General features: G+C 34.4%; 2 protein-coding genes across 2 annotated transcripts; one reads left to right on the forward strand and one right to left on the reverse strand.

Moving 5' to 3' along the window:
- Nucleotides 1-316: 316 nt before the first annotated feature.
- LOC113295548 (uncharacterized mitochondrial protein AtMg00810-like) lies at nucleotides 317-784 on the reverse strand. Its single transcript, XM_026543879.1, has one exon. It carries the CDS (start codon nucleotides 782-784, stop codon nucleotides 317-319), a length of 468 nt encoding a protein of 155 aa, XP_026399664.1.
- An 8,102-nt stretch (nucleotides 785-8,886) lies between these two features.
- On the forward strand, nucleotides 8,887-12,470 carry LOC113299061 (calmodulin-binding receptor-like cytoplasmic kinase 2). Its single transcript, XM_026547984.1, has 6 exons — nucleotides 8,887-9,214; nucleotides 10,001-10,245; nucleotides 10,341-10,509; nucleotides 10,625-10,714; nucleotides 10,794-11,095; nucleotides 11,937-12,470. The coding sequence occupies exons 1-6, from the start codon at nucleotides 8,965-8,967 to the stop codon at nucleotides 12,195-12,197; spliced, it is 1,317 nt and encodes a 438-aa protein (XP_026403769.1). The 5' UTR covers nucleotides 8,887-8,964; the 3' UTR covers nucleotides 12,198-12,470.
- Nucleotides 12,471-17,910: the final 5,440 nt, after the last annotated feature.

Below are 17,910 nucleotides of genomic sequence, written 5' to 3' on the forward strand. Positions count from 1 at the left end.
TGACAAACAAGAAAACTAAGTAACTGAACAATTGTCATGGATTTTTTTGTCCATTAAAGATTATAACAATCAAGAAAAAGTAGGGAAACAGAGGCCTTTAGTGAGGATATCAGCTAACTGGTCTTCACTTGAAACATGTTGTAGCTATACAAAACACTTCTCCGCTAGCTTTCTGACTGTATGAAACTGAATCTCTAGTGTTTTGTCCTAGCATGAAAAACAGGGTTAGATGCTAAGGACAAAGCACTAATATATCACATAAAAGCATTGTTTAAATAGATATAGAAATATGCAACTCAGATAAGAAATTAGGAAGTCATTGTAAATCTGCAGAAGCAACAGATAAATACTTATATTCAGCTTCAGCTGATGACTTAGAAACAGTTGGCTGTTTTTTAGAAGACCATGAGACCAAATTTGAACATAAGAAGACTGCATAACCAAAAGTAGACCTCATTGTATCTGGACAATCTTCCCAATGTGAGTTTGTATAAGATTTCAAGTTCTGCAAACTATGTTTCCTCAAAGTGATGCCTAAACCAGTTGTACCCTTCAAATATCTGAGTATTCTCTTGGTTAGATGTAAGTGCACAACTGTTGGTGAATGCATGAATTGTGGCACATAGTTTACTCCAAAACAAATATCTGGTCTAGTAATTGTTAAGTATTGTAAACTATCTATAATTTTCATGTACTCACTAGCATTCTCCAATCTAGTACCATCATGAAATGAAATCCTTGCAGCTTTAGCAACTGGTGTATCATAAGGTTTACTATCCACCATATTTTCTCTTGACAAGAACTCTAAGGTATACTTCCTCTATGTTAGTAAAATGGAATCTGAGTTTCTAACAGCTTCAATTCCCAGAAAACAACCCAAATTTCCTAATTTCTTCATTGCAAATTCTTTCTTAAGAGAAGTAATTAGAGCATCAATCATTATAGATGAGCTACCAGTGAATAATATGTCATCAACATACAACAAATGAATAAGCATTTCATGCTAAGAAGAAAATACAAACATAGAGTTATCTGATATTAACTTTTAAAACCCTAAGGAATGAAAAAAACTGAATCTATAAAACCAAGCTCTAGGAACCTCTTTCAACCCATATAGACCTCTATTAAGATGACAAATGTAGTTGGGAGGGTAATCAAGATGAATAAAACCTTGTGGCCGGGACATATAGACATCTTCATCCAAGAACCCATGCAAAAAAAGCATTACTGACATCTAACTGCCTTATTTGCCAATTATATGTGATAGCCATGCAAAGATCAACTCTCACAGTAGTAGACTTCACAACTGGACATATAATCAATTTCTATTATAATCAATTTCATCCTGCTGGTCATATCCTTTATCAACTAGCCTAGATTTGTACCTATCAATTGTACCACATGACTTTTGTTTAATTATATACACCCATTTTGACCTTAAAATATTCATATTTGGTTCTGGAGCTACATACTCCCATGTACCATTTTCTCTTAAAGCCTCATATTCCTTTCATCGACACTTGCTGTTTAGGATCATTCATTGCTTGGTTAAAAGTTTTAGGCTCAGATAATGTAGTCAATAAAGATGCATAATCAGAAAAAATAGGATATTTGATAGAGACATGAGAAACATGATATGGAAATTGTTTTGGTTTTAGAATTCATTTTTGTGCTCTAGTGACCATAATACTAGTAGAAGAAACATTATCATAAACGGAGAGAATTTCAAGAGGTAAGGAATTTGAACATGTAGTCACATGAGCTGAGAAATAAAACTGAGACTCGTCAAATATGACATTTCTTGAGATATAAGAAAGAGGGTTATGACACTTGTAAGATGTAGACACGGGAATTTGTTAAAGGTCATTTCAGTGATGTATTTATGCTTCCTTTCAGCAAGATCATTCTGTTAAGAGGTTTTAGGACATGATATTCTGACAAGAATACCACTTTTCTCAACAATAATTTTGAAATGACCTTTAACAAGTTCAGCAGCACCATCAACTTGAAAGGAAATAATTTTTGATGAAAACTGATTTTCAGCATGAGTTTTAAAATGAATAAAAAAATGTGCAACATCTGATCTAATCTCGATTGGGTAAATCCAATGGGATCTACTATAATCATCTATAAAAGCAATATAATACCTATATCCATTCAAAGATGGAATAGTGGTCCCCATATATCACAATGGATTAGTGACAATGGTTTCTTTTCATGTAAAAAGGTCAATTGAAAAGGTAATTTCTTGCTTTTAGCAAGTTGACATGGATGACATAAAGTAGAAGAATGAGGAGAAGTTAAAACAATCTGTTTTGTTGAATGTAATTTTTGAAAAATATGAATAGATGGATAGCTTAGTCTATGATGCCGGACTTGAGAAGGAGCATGCAAAGTAGTAGATAGGGAAATAAGAGATTTAGAAGAGATAAAAGTGTTTTGAATAAGATACAAATTATTAACTATAGTTCCATGAGGAAGCAAAGCATTTGTGAATAAGTCTCCAATCTCATAACCATATGGATCAATCTTAAAATAGCAGGAATTATCTCTTGTAAATTTAGCTACTGACAATAACTTATGCTTAATATTAGGAACTTACAAAAAAGTGTTCAGCCTAACACTAGTTTTAGGTGTTTGAATATTAGATGTTCTAGTATAATTTATGACAATAGACTTATGATTGCTACTTGCACCTTCTACTTTACTCTGTAACTAAAAGTATTCTGCAGAAGATCCTTATCTCCAGTCATATGTGCAGTTGCACCAGAATCAACAAGCCATTGTGGAGTTTCAGATGTAGAAGGTACAGAAAAAACCCATATCTTCGCCTGTAGAAGTAAAAGATGATTGTTATTGAGCCACATTTTCTGTAACATTCCCAGAAGCATAAGTATAGATTGGAGGATAGTACGTAAAGTGACACCTACTGTTAGAGCACTGCTCGGTCGAACTCGCAAGCGTTGTTATATCAAGCTTGTTTGTCAAGTTTAGTTTCCAAAACTATGAATCTTGATTTCTAGTCTACTTATAGCTAAGTCTCGGATTAGGATAGTAAGTGTAGTTGAGCTTTATACTTCACGACGTTCATCGAATTAAGACGAAGAACTACTCAAGGGAACTTGTGGAACTTCATCAACAAAAGGTATGTGGAGACTTGAACTCATTTATCACTCAAAAGTCTATCTACTATATCTCCTATTTGAGACAAAAATTCGTATTGCTATATAGACTTCAATTATACACATTTGGTATTTCGAGCCGAGTTTATCTCGCTTATCTATTTCTCGAAATATGTGTTGGTAAGCTTTCGCTTTAACCAAGTTGATCTTTTATTCTTGATGAAAATCAAAAGATGATCATGTGAAAATCGCCTTGTAACATCTTACATGATTTGTGTGATACATTCATTTGATGTAGACTCAGAATGTTTCGTATTGATCATTCGATCACTTGAAAATTGCTTTAAAGCTAATAGTTTGTGTGAGACAGCTATTGTCGTCTTCCAAGAATGTTTCAATGATTGAAATGGGGATTTAGAACATGTAACCATGATTGGATATAAACATAGTGTGTATTCACATTTGTGTAAAGTCCAAAACCAGGAACCATGGTATGCATACACGTACGCCTACTGGTTGGTTGTTGGAAGTCCGGAAACTAAGTATACGTACCCGTACGCGTACTGGCGGAAGTTCAAGTTCCGTGAATTTTTGCTGGAGTTTGAAAGTGTAAATGGTACCGTACGCGTACTGGCGTAACCAAACTCAGTCTGATTACTTAAGTGTGTGTACCCGTTTGCATACTTAAGTAGGTTATGTTCTAAAATCAGTTTGTTCATGAACTAATACATTTATATAATAAGGAATGCAATCTTTTGCAAACCGTGGCAATAATGTTCATGAAGTGATTCGAGTGAATGAAAATCGATTTTGCTTCAATCGTGTCTTGTATACTTCTATGAGAATATAAACAATTGAACAACTCTCTAACTAGTTTCATTTGAGTCATTTGAACTAGTTATGATAAAGATGAATAAGGTTGATATGAAAGTGCTCATATGGATAACCATTGGTTAACTATTTTTGAACAAACTAAGTGTACACGTTTAGGTACGGTTACCTTTATCTAAATGATGGTACATTTCTTTTGTGTATAAAAAGCTAAGTTCGATCTAACGGTTGAAAGATATTAGCTTGAATCTAATCAGGTTTTCATCTAACAATGAATATTGAATGCTTTTTTACCAAGGTAACATTGATTGCAAACCCTGATTTGAAGACTATATAAAGGAGAACTTTAGCAACTGGGAAACCTAATCCCCACACCTCCTGTGTTATACTAGTTGCGACTAGAGTCTATTCTCCTTTAACCTTAGGTTTTTCATGAAACCCTGTAGGTTAACGACTTAAAGAATTCATTGGGATTGTGAAGCCAAACCCAACTATTTTCTCTGTAGTTGCGTGTTCTGATCTTGTTGTTTTCTATCGTGATTGAGTACTATCTTCTTTAAGATTTGCTCGAGATTTATTCTCCGATAGGCAAGATTTAAAAGTAGCCACAAACATCTTCGTCTAATCGTTTGTGATTCCACAATATCTTGTTTCGTTAATCGATTAAGATTATTGTGAGGTGATTGATAATACTAGGCTGTTCTTTGAGAATATAAGTCTGGTTTATCAATTGGTTCATGTTCACCTTGACTTATCAAAAGACGGAACAAAACTCATAGGTATATCTATGGAAGACAGATTTATCTATACAATAGATTTTTCTGTGTGATACAGATTTGTTTATCAAGTCTTCGACTTTGGGTCGTAGCAACTCTTAGTTGTGGGTGAGATCAGCTAAGGGAATCAAGTGCGCAGAATCCCCGCCTGGTTCAATAGGCGTAAGGAACGCAACTGTACCTTGATCAGTGTGAGATTGGTTAGGGCTCAACTACATTCCAGTCTGAAGTTAACTTGGAGTAGGCTAGTGTCTGTAGCAGATTAATACGGTGTGGTGTTCAAATATGGACTAGGTCCCGGGGTTTTTCTGCATTTGCGGTTTTCTCGTTAACAAAACTTCTGGTGTCTGTGTAATTTCTTTTCCGCATTATATTTTGTTATATAATAGAAATATCACAGTTTATGCGTTGAATCGATCAATTGGTAAATCCAACCTTTGGTTGTTGATTGAAATTGATTGATCCTTGCACATTGATCTTTAGTACCGTTAAAGTTATTTCTCTTATATTCAATCGGGCTCGCAAATTCCTATTTGTTTGATTGCAGATTGAATTGAGAAATTGAGATACAAATCTTGGATATACTTTTCTTGAGATTGAGTCTGACTGTGTAGTTGATTCTCTCGAAAGCATATTGGAGTTTGTCCATACATATTGCTAAGCGAAATATTGGGTGTGTTTGTTAAACCCCCGCTTTTTCACCTATTAGCATGATGATCCTTCTTTATACTGATAGAACATTTCACTTGTGAATAATCATTTTTTCCATTTCCAGCATCAGAAGCACCATAATATAAACCATTAGGTTTGAAATTTTAAGTATTTTTGTTATTGTTGTAATAGCATTTCCTGAATTCTTGTTCTTTCCTCTGACATTCCCATTGCCAACAAAATTATTACCATGATTTATATTTTTTGAGTAAAAACCTGGAGATGTTGTGCATCAAAAACCATGCTAGAATCTTTTGTGCGGAAATAAGCCATTGTTCATGATTTAGTACCCTAGGTTTAATTTCTGCAAAAGTAAAAGGCATCTCCCTATTTTGTGCAGAAATAATAAAATTATCATATTCTCTTCCTAAGTCATTCAACACATGCATTATTAAGTCTGATTCAGTCATTTTTTTCTCCGATTGCAGGTAAAGAATCAACAATCAATTTCAGATTTTGGAGATACACAAGAATAGTCAAATTACTTGGAGCCATGCAGTTGATTCCCCAACATGCTCTCTTGCCATAAAGTGATTATTAAAACTAACTTCAAGAAAAGATCATATCTCCCTTGCTGTTAGTAAATCCGGTACATCTCCAGATACAGATGGTGTGAAAGTAACCTCAAACAACTCATAACAAAGCAATCTACCTTCTTCCAATAAACCCACTTATGATTTACAACATAAACCCCATTTACAATAATTTATTTCACTGGTTCTTTTTATTCTCCATTAACATATCCATATAGATCCGTTGAAGCCAGAATAGACTCAAATTGGTCATGCCACAATAAGAAATTTGTGGAATCCAATTTTGATGAAACAAAATTAGCAATATTTGAAAAAGATAATGAAAAATTCATATTATTACCATTTTGAGCAGCGGAAGTAGAAGCCGTATTTCTTCTTCTTTGATATACTATCACTGACATGAACAAACTCTATAAAAAATTGTTGTAATATAACCAAGAGATCTTACAACAGGCAAAATTGTTATTGAATTTTTTTTTTTGATGAGAATCAAAAGATTTTTTTAAAAAGATTATTGATGATTCCATGATCTGCTTGAAAAGATTGTTGTAAAATTTGTTTGCAGAGAGAAATTTTAAGAACTTGGATCATATCCCACTGATACCATGAGAAACTAGTAATATTATTGAATGATAAATGTTAGATTTTGCAGTGATTATTACAAGCCTTAAATATGCAATGATTATGCTGTAAGAATAATACATCTAGACATAGAAACTATCACGAGTCAAGTCAACACTGATTTTTGTTGACTTGACACACACACTTCTCACACAAACACATAGTCTAATAATTAGAGGGTGCAACGACTTCACTACATATCTTACCCGATTCACTATCTCATAATTGAAGTTTTCAATCAACCTGACCTGAAAAAATTGTATGTCTATCTACACTAAAGCAAAGAGCATTGAAATTGATAGGTGAGATCATTGTTTTAGTGCAATAACCTTAATGCAGATCTCAAACTTTAATAGTTCGATCATAATTAAGCTGCACTAACCAAATGGAGGTTTGAAGGCTTATTCGGATCAACAATACATGCTTTATCTTGGTGACCTGTGAGACTATGACGCATCCAACCTGACCTTGCTTCCCATACGTACAAGTTGTTTGAGAGATGCACATCGAAAGCGTCTAAATTGATACTAATGCAGTGATTATTACAGAAAAGAAAGCAAAAAAAAAGTTTTTTTAGAACTCAGATTATTAACTGAAAAACGACTATGAACGAATGACCCAGACCTCGTAACTCTTAAGAATCACGACTATGGATGAGATAATTATTTAGACGTTAGGGTGAACCTGACTATAAATAAAAATCAAAATAAAGTTAAACAAAGTTTAACAATAAGAAATTCATTATTAGACTCCCCTAATTTTCGTTTTTGGAGCTCCTTATATAGACAACTCCCTTATAAACAAACCTATACTCATCAAAAATATAAAAAAAATTATTTTCCAAGGTAACTACTACCTTTAGATACATTTTCCTAACTTATCCTAAAATCATATATTTTCTACTAAAATGTTACTAACGAAATAATTAACTAAATACATATATGACAAAATGATATATTCTTTTTTTCCATAATTGTTTCTCTATCATTCTACCGGTGTTGGAGAAGATTCGTCCTCGAATCTTGCCGATAGGTACCATATTCTGCATGTAATACTCGTTGATGACAATATTCAAAACATCAATTGATGTTGTAAAAAGAAAAAACTATATGCACCATATGGAAGCATGAGGTATGCTTGGAACCCAAAAACAATCTTCATAGGTTGATTCCACAATTATCCATTGTAAGGGTATCCATAGAAGGCCACTTGTGCAACAAGGTTGTTCTCAACCATAAGCAAAGAAAATAAGATACTATTATGAACTACCAAGTCGTTAAGTTAATTAAGATTTGATATCCCGCCTTAAAAATCTTGCGTCAGTCGAAAGGATGTTCTTCGTATTGTTGAGAAGTAGATTCCAATGCTCCTCGTCAGTCGGGATATTAATCGAAGATTGGGGTTGTATTCCAATTAACACTACGCTGATTTTATTCATCATCGAGATAACAAAATAAAGTCTTCAACGTCGTCTTTTTTCACTATTAGTTGCTTCTATAAGTGAGCATTAATTAGCAAGAAACTGGTGTGACTACTTTGAAGAGAATTGTTAAAAAATTTCACAAATCTCTTCTCCAATTCCATTCATGAATTGAATAAAATCTCCACTTCTTATAAAATCATCTAACTCACCTTCGCGATTCTTCTTGTTTGTTAATATTGACAATAACTTATTAACCTTGACTACTCGTCTTAGAAGCAACTTATTAACACTAGAATCGACTTCGCTCTGATAACCAACTGATGCAGTTCGGAAGCGTAAAAATTGATACTGATGCAACAAATATTATTGAAAAGAAAGAAAAAAGATAGTTTGTTCAGATCTCAGATTATTCTTCCGAATAACGACTATGAACGAATGATCCAGACCTTACAATTCCGAAAAATCATAATTATGGATGAGGTAATTATTTAGACCTGAAATTTGTTTGCAATAGAATAAATAAGGTTAAAATGAGGATATAAGTAGAACTTTTATATCCAACTGTAGGATGATACAGTCGTTCCGCAGTGATGGAACTGCAGCACAGCTTAAGCGTTTTCGCTTCCCGACAACAATCACAATACCATGGCCACTCTTGTTTTTCTTGAAGCAACCAATGGCCACTCGGGCGCGCGATAGAACCAGTGTGGCGATGGACAATTTGTATTTGCGCATCCCATAAGATTGCGCTTATATGTAAATTTGACCGCGGTTATCCGCTCGTTAGCCTCACCCATCCACCAAGTTCAAATGGAAAAAGTCTTCTTTAATTGGTTGACAATGATGATGGGTGCGTATGTCAATTGTCACCCGCCAACTTTCGATTCGCCCCATTAATTTCTGACTGACTCCTCCATCGATCTACTCTTACGAAGAAGAAAAAGACGATGAGAAGCTCAGGTAGCAACTACAGAAATCGGAGACCTAGTTCCGACGGAAGAGGACAAAGGACACCGGATTTTTCGGATATCTCTCGGAGTCCCATAAACCCGAATACGAATTCAGGTGGGAGTGGTCAAAATCCAGTTAAGACAGTCGCCAAATCAGTCGTCGCAGCTTTTAGTTCTTGTTTCTCACCTCCTGAGCCGAAATCTGATACTTTCTTTGATGAATCTGATGTTCATACAGCTTCTTCTGGTAAATTAATTTCCTTTTTAACTTAAAAAACAAAACAAAAAAGAATGTTAAATTATTGTGAAAATTTTGAAAAAGATCAAAATGTTAAATCAAGATAATTGATTAGGGTTTTTTTCATTACTTTATTTTTTCTTAGCGCTGCATAATTATAGGGTAATCAACTAGTTCAGGTTGAGCCGTGTTATGTTCTTTATTCTATATCAAAATTTTGTTTTGGATCGCCCCAACATTATATTTCGTACTTAAATGATAAATTACTTGAAAGCTCTTTAAATTGTTGATGATACGATATTTTTAATATATAAGTAAAGTGTGAAGCAGACAAAGGAATAATCGTACAATCACGGAAACTCTAAAAAGACAAACATTATCCTCTTAGAACCAACTACATTTGGGTTTGAAGCCTATCTTCATTTTCTTTGTAATGTTTTCCGTTTAGCCATTAGTCTGTTCGTGGGATGCATCACTCTGGTTATCTTATCTTATCTTATTTTATTTTATTTTATTTTGGATTATGTTGTTGATTCCTATATTACTAAGTTAATTACTCCCTCCGTCCCAAATATGCTGTGTGTATTTGGCAATTCTAACTTATATAGAATTTACTATGATTAGGTCATTTCCAATGATTGTGTGAGGACTGATTATGACTGATCCTAAGGCCTTAAACAAGATATAGTTTCCACAGAAATGATCTTTAGTACCACTAGCATTTCCTTTTTAGTTTATTATCAATTGCTTTTGAAGTGCTTAACTTTTTTGACATATACTGTAATTCCATGTTAGCTGCGTCTGATAAACTCGGGTCTGGAACTGATGAAAAGCCTAATTTCCGCCGAACAATTTTAAACTACTCGTACAGATCGACCAAGACCACAGAACCTGGGAGTGCAAAATTCACCATGGCAGAGATCTACAAGGCTACAATGAATTTCTCTCCTTCACTCAAGGTTGGACAAGGTGGGTTTGGGACAGTTTACAAAGGCAAACTCGATGATGGCACCCTAGTTGCAGTTAAACGTGCAAAAAAGGTTGTAGGACAACTCTTTCCCTTTTGTATGCCTTTGCTTTAGTCTGAAACTCGTTAGATAAATTTGGATTTGACATAGCTTATTTTGTTCTGCAGAGTGTGTATGAGAAACACTTAGGTGTAGAATTCCAGAGTGAGATACAAACTTTGGCGAAGGTAGAACATTTAAATCTGGTTAGATTGCATGGATATTTGGAGCAGGGTGATGAGAGAATTGTTGTTGTCGAGTATGTTCCTAATGGAACCCTTAGATCGCACTTGGATTGTGAGTTTTATCAAGACTTGGCTTCTCTTTTTTGTTTGAAACTTTGTTTTACAGTGAAACTAATCATTAGATCCAGTATGTGAATTCAGGAAAAAAAATGATTTATTTGTTGCAGGCATTAATGGAATTGTCCTCGACTTTGCAATTCGACTAGATATAGTAATTGATGTTGCTCATGCAATTACCTATCTCCATATGTATACTGGTATGGAATTAACTTCATTATCTGCTGAATTTCTTTCCCAGCAGGGTACGCTTCAAATGAGCATGATATTTCAATGCAGATCACCCTATAATCCACAGAGACATCAAGTCTTCCAACATCCTTCTCACCGAAAACCTTCGAGCCAAGGTAGCTGACTTTGGGTTTGCCCGATTAGCTGCTGATACTGATAGTGGAGCAACTCATGTATCCACTCAAGTTAAAGGAACTGCTGGCTACTTAGACCCAGAGTACCTACAAACCTATCAACTGACAGAGAAGAGTGATGTTTACTCTTTTGGAGTGTTGTTGGTGGAAGTAGTCACTGGTAGGCGTCCTATTGAACCTAAAAGGGAGCTTAAGGAACGGCTTACTTCAAGATGGGTACGCTTACTTTTCCAAAGTATAGCTTTCATTACTTTGTTATTTCTGTTGTGCAGAGAGGCCCTCAAATGAAGCCTAGCAGCAAGTCCTTTTTTTCCTACTCTTATAGTCGAGGTTAGGATATTTTTTACATCTGCCCTTTTAAGCATGACTGTTTACGTGTTCTATACTTTAGATATCTCAGATCTGTGAGGCGGCGGTATGCCTTTCTAACGGAAAAACTTAAGTTAAAAAGTTTTGTTGACCTCTGGGTCTTGCAAGTAGGTAAAGGCTTTGGCTGTTGGAAAGAAGTTTGAAAGTAAAATTTTAGGGCATGAGAAGGTAAAACAAATAGGGAGAACAAGAGACCAATTCCCAGACATAATTCAGCTGCCAGACATAATTCAACTGTTTAGGTGGGAACTGTAAATGATAACATACCGTTATACAAACCAGCCAAATTATGAACAACATTGATTTCCTAATGTCCCAAATGATTATCTTGATGTAGTGTTGAGGGAACCCAACCAATGCAACCTACAGCAATGTGTAGTCCAAACTTTTTATGAAGTCTGCACTTTCGAGGCATTTAGTAAATGAACTCAGATTATCTTGATGTATGGTGATAGATTTAGTTAGCCAGAAAAGAAAAAAAAGCTCACAGTTGCTCTTCTCGAATGCTTCTTTATAAATCGATTTGTTCTGAAAACTCGTTATTCCTCATTTTATCTTTCTCTTTTCTCCTCTTCCCCTAACTGATTCTACTACACGGTAATTTTTTCACGAGAGCGCTATTATAGTCTATTCATAGAAAATGTCTGATATGCTGTTGAATTCTGAATAATTATTGGTAAAACTCCAGGCGATGAAGAAATTCAATGAAGGAGATGCAGTTCTAACAATGGACCCTAGATTGCACCGGAGTGCAGCAACTAGCCTAGCAGTAGAGAAGATATTTGAGCTAGCTTTCCAATGCTTGGCCCCAACAAGACAAAACCGCCCAAGCATGAAGAGATGTGCGGAGATCCTTTGGGGTATCCGGAAAGATTTGAAAGAGCATTCGGCTTTTGATTCCCGTTCATTCTCCTCTCAGTCCCAGACGAGTTCTTCAATTAAAGAATAATAGTTGTCAACTCAGAGCTCTCATTAGTTTTATAATATTGTTCTTACCCAAACAAAAATTGGGCCTCCTGTAAATGATTATATAGTGAAGGAATGGTGTGAATCAAGATTTCTCAAGCTTCGGTTCCTGTTGTATTAACGATTCTTTGCTAGGTTTTGGAAGGCTATGTCCTGAAAGTTATTTGTTCGTTTTTGGTCTCAATTAAGACCGTTGCGCATGAACATGTATAGTGTGTAAAATGAAAATTTAAGGTCAGCAGCTGCTGTTGCGGCATACTTTTGTCGGTACATGTGCTAAAATTATTGGGTTCGAGTCGTTCAAGTCCTAGTCAGCAATTCGGCTGTCGGCAAAAATTTGGTGCGGAAAAAGTGTGTATATTATTCGGCTGAGTAAAATGCAAATGCGGTCAACTATGCGGTCAATCATGTGGTATTCGGGGAAAATTCAGAAATGCCTTAGTTCGTGTTTAATGCGTTCTCCATTTACAAATCGGGCAAAAAAAAAATCGGCATGCATTAATTGATTAGAAAACAAACTAGCTTGAAACCCGTGCTACACACTGGGATTGCTGGAATTTCTTACATCGTCAGTTCATGTTCATTGAGGCTGGGCTTCGCCCCGTATCCGTCTTAATAAGAGTTATAATAAGCTTATAGAATTACTATCCAATAGATTGACAATTAATAGTTAAAACTTTATAATAATCAAATTGTTTGTACCATGAGTAAAAATACCACATATTGGGCCAGAATATTATTTTGGGCCGCAATTTAGCTGCCACCAGCCTACCCACTGAAGTAGATACCAGCAAGTCCAAGGATCCATGAAGTCAACGCGCGGTCAATGGTCAAAGTCAACCGTCGGTCAATTGTCAAAGTCAGGTTACAAGTCGCACCTCTAGCCAATTTTCAGTCATGTTGCCAGCAGCGCTGCTAACAAATTTCCATCTAAGTGGTCTGCCGCACTACCAGCCAGTCTCTATCCATGCTGACAGATGTACTGCCAACCAGCCTTCATCCAGTCTCCAGCCATGATTGCCAGCAGATCGTAGCATTCAAAGCTTGACAGTCAACAACAGAAAGTAGGCATGTTGGCATATTAATGCCAGGAGCCATGCAGGGAAGTTTATGGCCAAGAGGCATGCAGCGCATGGACAGCAGGCATGCAAGCAGTCTTATGCAGAATTGATTCCAGCAGGCATGCAAGCAGTTTCATGCAGAATTGATTCCAACAGGCATGCAAGCAGCTTCATGCAGAATTGATTGCAGGGCATATTAATGCCATTTAAGTCTATCTCGAAATTAGGTGTTAAAACTGTATAAATAGGGATGCCCTGATAGAAGAGAAAGGGGGGAAAAAATAGAAAAATGCTATTGTAATTCTCGTATTAATAAAACTTTACTCCCCATGGGGATTCGTCCGTGGATGTAGGCAAAACTTGCCGAACCACGTAAAATTGGTGTCTCTCGTCTTATGTTTGTTTATGATTTTAACCCTGTTTTCCTCATCATCACCAAAATCATCGTGTTTAGTCCCTGAAAATATTTCTGGGTGCAAACAAAAATATATAATATTATCATGATTTGAAGATCTAACATGGTTTTGAAAACTAATTTCCTTCAATATAATAAAATAATAATCAATTTTACAAATAAACTAAAATATTTTAAGCTATAAATACATAATTAATTTTTAGTATTTAACCCGTGCTTCGAACCGGGTACGATGGAATCGATCATCAGTTGGGCGAATCCCCGCACCTGTCCAAGAAGGGATCTCAATTAACAACTGCAGTGTACCATGAAAACACCAATTATCATTTTTTTTTGAAGCAATCATTTAGTAGATTAACAATCGGAACCAAATTATTCACCAATTACATATTGTTTAAAGGGTTGGAAATTAAGAAATCCTCTTAAATAAAATATTTTTGAAAAATTATACCGACCTTTGAAATCAATCAGTAGTTCATTACATTACATGTATCAGTACTATTGATAGTTAACTGAAACATCATACTTTCTATACAGTTGTATTAATATCTGATATTGGAGACACTAAAAAAAACACGATATTAATATAAAATAGATTGAAAACTCTAAATGGTGCACAACATATGAATTGCTTCCCGTCAAAGAAAATGTTATCAAGGAAATGCATTGATATATCTTTCTTCGAATATCATATATTTTTGTTAAGAATTAAGGGACCAACTCAACTGCTCTTCCAGGCTCCAACTTCTTATAGTTAAATGAACAATCACACTCATTATCCCATTATATAGGCATCGATATCTGAAGTTAGAGACACAAAAAAATTGTGATATTAATATAAAATACATTGTCAACTCTAAATAGGGCAAAGCATATGAAGTGCTTCTCGTCAAAGAAAATGTAATTAAGGAAACATACATATATATTTTTCTTCAGAAATCATATACTTGCGTTAAAAATAAAGCGACTAACTCAACTGTTTTTCTAGGCTTCAACTTCTTGTAGTTCTTGTAGTTGAATGAAAAATCACACATATTATGTAGTTGTGCTGATATCTGACATTAAAGACACTAAAAATAACACGGTATTAATATAAAACAGATTTCCAACCCTAAATAGTCCAAAGCATACAAAGTGCTTCCCGTCAAAGAAGTAATCAAGGATATGTCATTAGTCATTATATATGCATCGATATGTGATATTAGAGACATTAAAAAAATCATGATATTAATATAAAAAAGATTTCCAGTTCTAAATAATGCAAAGCATATGCAGTGTTTCCCGTCAAAGAAAATGTAAATAAGGAAACACACATATATAAATTTTTCTTCAGAAATCGTATACTTGCGTAAAAAATCAAGCTGGTAACTCAATTGTTTTTCCCGGCTCCAACTTCTTGTAGTTGAATGAAAAATCACACATATTTTATAGTTGTGCTGATATCTGACATTAGAGACACTAAAAATAACACGATCCTAATATAAAATAAATTGCTAACCTTAAATATCGCAAAGCATGTAGAGTGCTTCCCGTCTAAGAAGTAATCAAGAAAATGCACTGATATATCTTTCTTAAGAATCATAACCTTGCGTTAGGAATCAAGCAGCCAACTCAAGTTCTCTTCCAGGCTCCAAGTCCGTATAGTTAAATGAAAAATCGCACTCATTATATGGTTGTATCAATACCTGATATTAGAGACATTAAAAGAACACACGATATATAACACAAAAATATCTTGCAAATTCTAAACAGTGCAAAACAGATGAAGTGCTTCCAGTCAAAGAAGTTGTAATCAAGAAAATGCACTAATATCCAACTATGACCCCGTTTGAATACCCGTGATTGTTGCTTTAACCGTAAGGATCGCCTATTAATAATATTTGGAGTTTTTTTATTGGAAAATGGAATCTGAATTATATTGGCGATGAATTCTCATCATATTTTTCTTTTCCTATTTGTGACTCCTACTGGTCAGAATTGTATTTAGTGTTAATATAAAATAGATTTTCAACTCTAAATATTACAAAGCATATATATGAATTACTTCCCGTCGAAGATGATGTAATCAAGGAAATTCACCGATCTATATTTTTAAGAATCATATACTTGCGTTAGGAATCAAGCGGCCAGCCAACTCAAGTTCTCTTCCAGGATCCAAGTCCCTATAGTTAAATGAAAAATCACACTCACTGTATAGTTGTATGGATATCTGATATTAGTGATACTAAAAATTGATATTAATATAAAATAGGTTTTCAACCCTAAATAGTGTTTCCCGTCGAAGATGATGTAATCAAGAAAATGCATTGATATACTTTCTTCAGAAATCATATACTTGTGTTAAGAATCAAGCGGTCAACCCAACCCAGGAACCAACTCCTTATAGTTAATGAAAAATCACACTCAAATACTAATGTATGATATTAGAGACATTAAAAGAACACACGATATAACATAAAATAGTTTTCCAATTCTAGATAGTACAAAACAGATGAAATGCTTCCCGTCAAAGAAGTTGTAATCAACCAATGAACTAACATCCCACAAAGACTCTGTTTGAATACTCGTGATTGTTACTTTAACCGCAAGGATTGTCCACTAATTAATGACTGGAGTACCTTTATTGGCAAAGAGAATCTAAATTGTATTGGTTAATTAAATAATTTGGTTGCTGGATTTTTAGTGATGCATATGGATAATTTTATTATGTATGTGGCTTGAAACAAAACATAAAACTCTCTTGGAATTGAACGATTAAAGGGACCTTTTTTCTTTACATCAACCGTAGGTCAAGTTAACGAAATGCACTTACAACATGGTCTATTATACAAAGCAAATGCGTATATCCTGTTTGAGAAAGAAAAAGAATAATAAGAATAGGTTTCACAAAAAACTATAATTCAATAATCTGGCGAACCCCATCAAAAATATCTGAAAAATTTATAAAGGAAAGCCAACAGAGAGTAGAATGCTCTTAGGATGATAACTTAACAATGCTGTTTGGGATTTACATCCATCCTTATTCCTATTTCCTTATTTCATATTAAAATTTATCCTTTTGGCTCTACATTGAATTAAAAATGATGGACGGGGCCAGTATCATCCAGATTTATAATTATATATTCACTACTACATCATCGAAAAGACTTGTACATGTTTAGAGAATATATCTAAGATGACAAAGATAATTATTCATTTTACAAATGTCCATGCCAATGACCTTAATATAGACCTTTGAGACTCGGCTGCAAAGACAGTGAGAATTGACAAATAAAATGGAATTAAATTGCTTTGCGTGGCAACAAAATATAACAAAGTAATGGAAAGATTTTTCTTCCTTAAATTAATTCGAAAATACAGGGTAAGAAAAAGATTTTTTTTAACATACTAAATATTTAAGCTAGCCGTTTGGGATTCTTTTACCATAAGTAGACCTCTAAAGATTTTTTTGCCCTAAGGTTTTTTAGATATTTTGAGTTTTATAAACGCTTATTTAAAATTTTATTTTCATATATAATTGCAGTTGTTGAAAAAGATTACGTTATTAATACGTATGCATCGCTCCATAAATGCTTCAAAAAATAAATCTTTCCATAAATATAATAGGTGTAAATTACTAATTTTAGAGAAATTAAGCTAACAGTTACATAAAGTCTAAAGTCGCTAACATTTTGGTTAACTATGTTGATTCTAACAGAGAGTTACCTAATTTAAACGTACTCACATTTCCATCCTCCCTCCACTAACATGAGAAAAGATTTTTTTACACCTAATGTAGTCAATTTAAGAAAATTTAAGCCCGAAAGTATCAAATTATTAGAAATCCATTTGCAGCGTGCATATAAAACTTAGGTAATGTCAGATCACAAAAAAATTCCACATGAAAACTTAGTAATAGGGTGTTCTTAATAAAAATCAAAATACTGCCGAACCTAAGTAGGGAAGTGATGGATTGATGGGTCGCCCTTGCATCAGGAAGTGATGCATGAAATTAGTTGTGTTTCTTCTCCACCATGATCCAAGCCATTATTCCTTGATTGCTCATCCAAGACACTCCTCAATTCCCTTGTAGGATTCAAAGAGCCTGCTAGACTTCTGGAGACGATAGCTGAGACACCTCCATAAGAAAATCGACATCAAAGTATCCTTTCCCAGTAGGTGCTTGCACAAAGACATGTGAATCACAAGCATATACCAAACTCAGAAGTAAATATATTTAC

This window comes from Papaver somniferum, chromosome 7 (genome assembly GCF_003573695.1).
Source record: "Papaver somniferum cultivar HN1 chromosome 7, ASM357369v1, whole genome shotgun sequence".
NCBI classification, from domain to species: domain Eukaryota; kingdom Viridiplantae; phylum Streptophyta; class Magnoliopsida; order Ranunculales; family Papaveraceae; genus Papaver; species Papaver somniferum.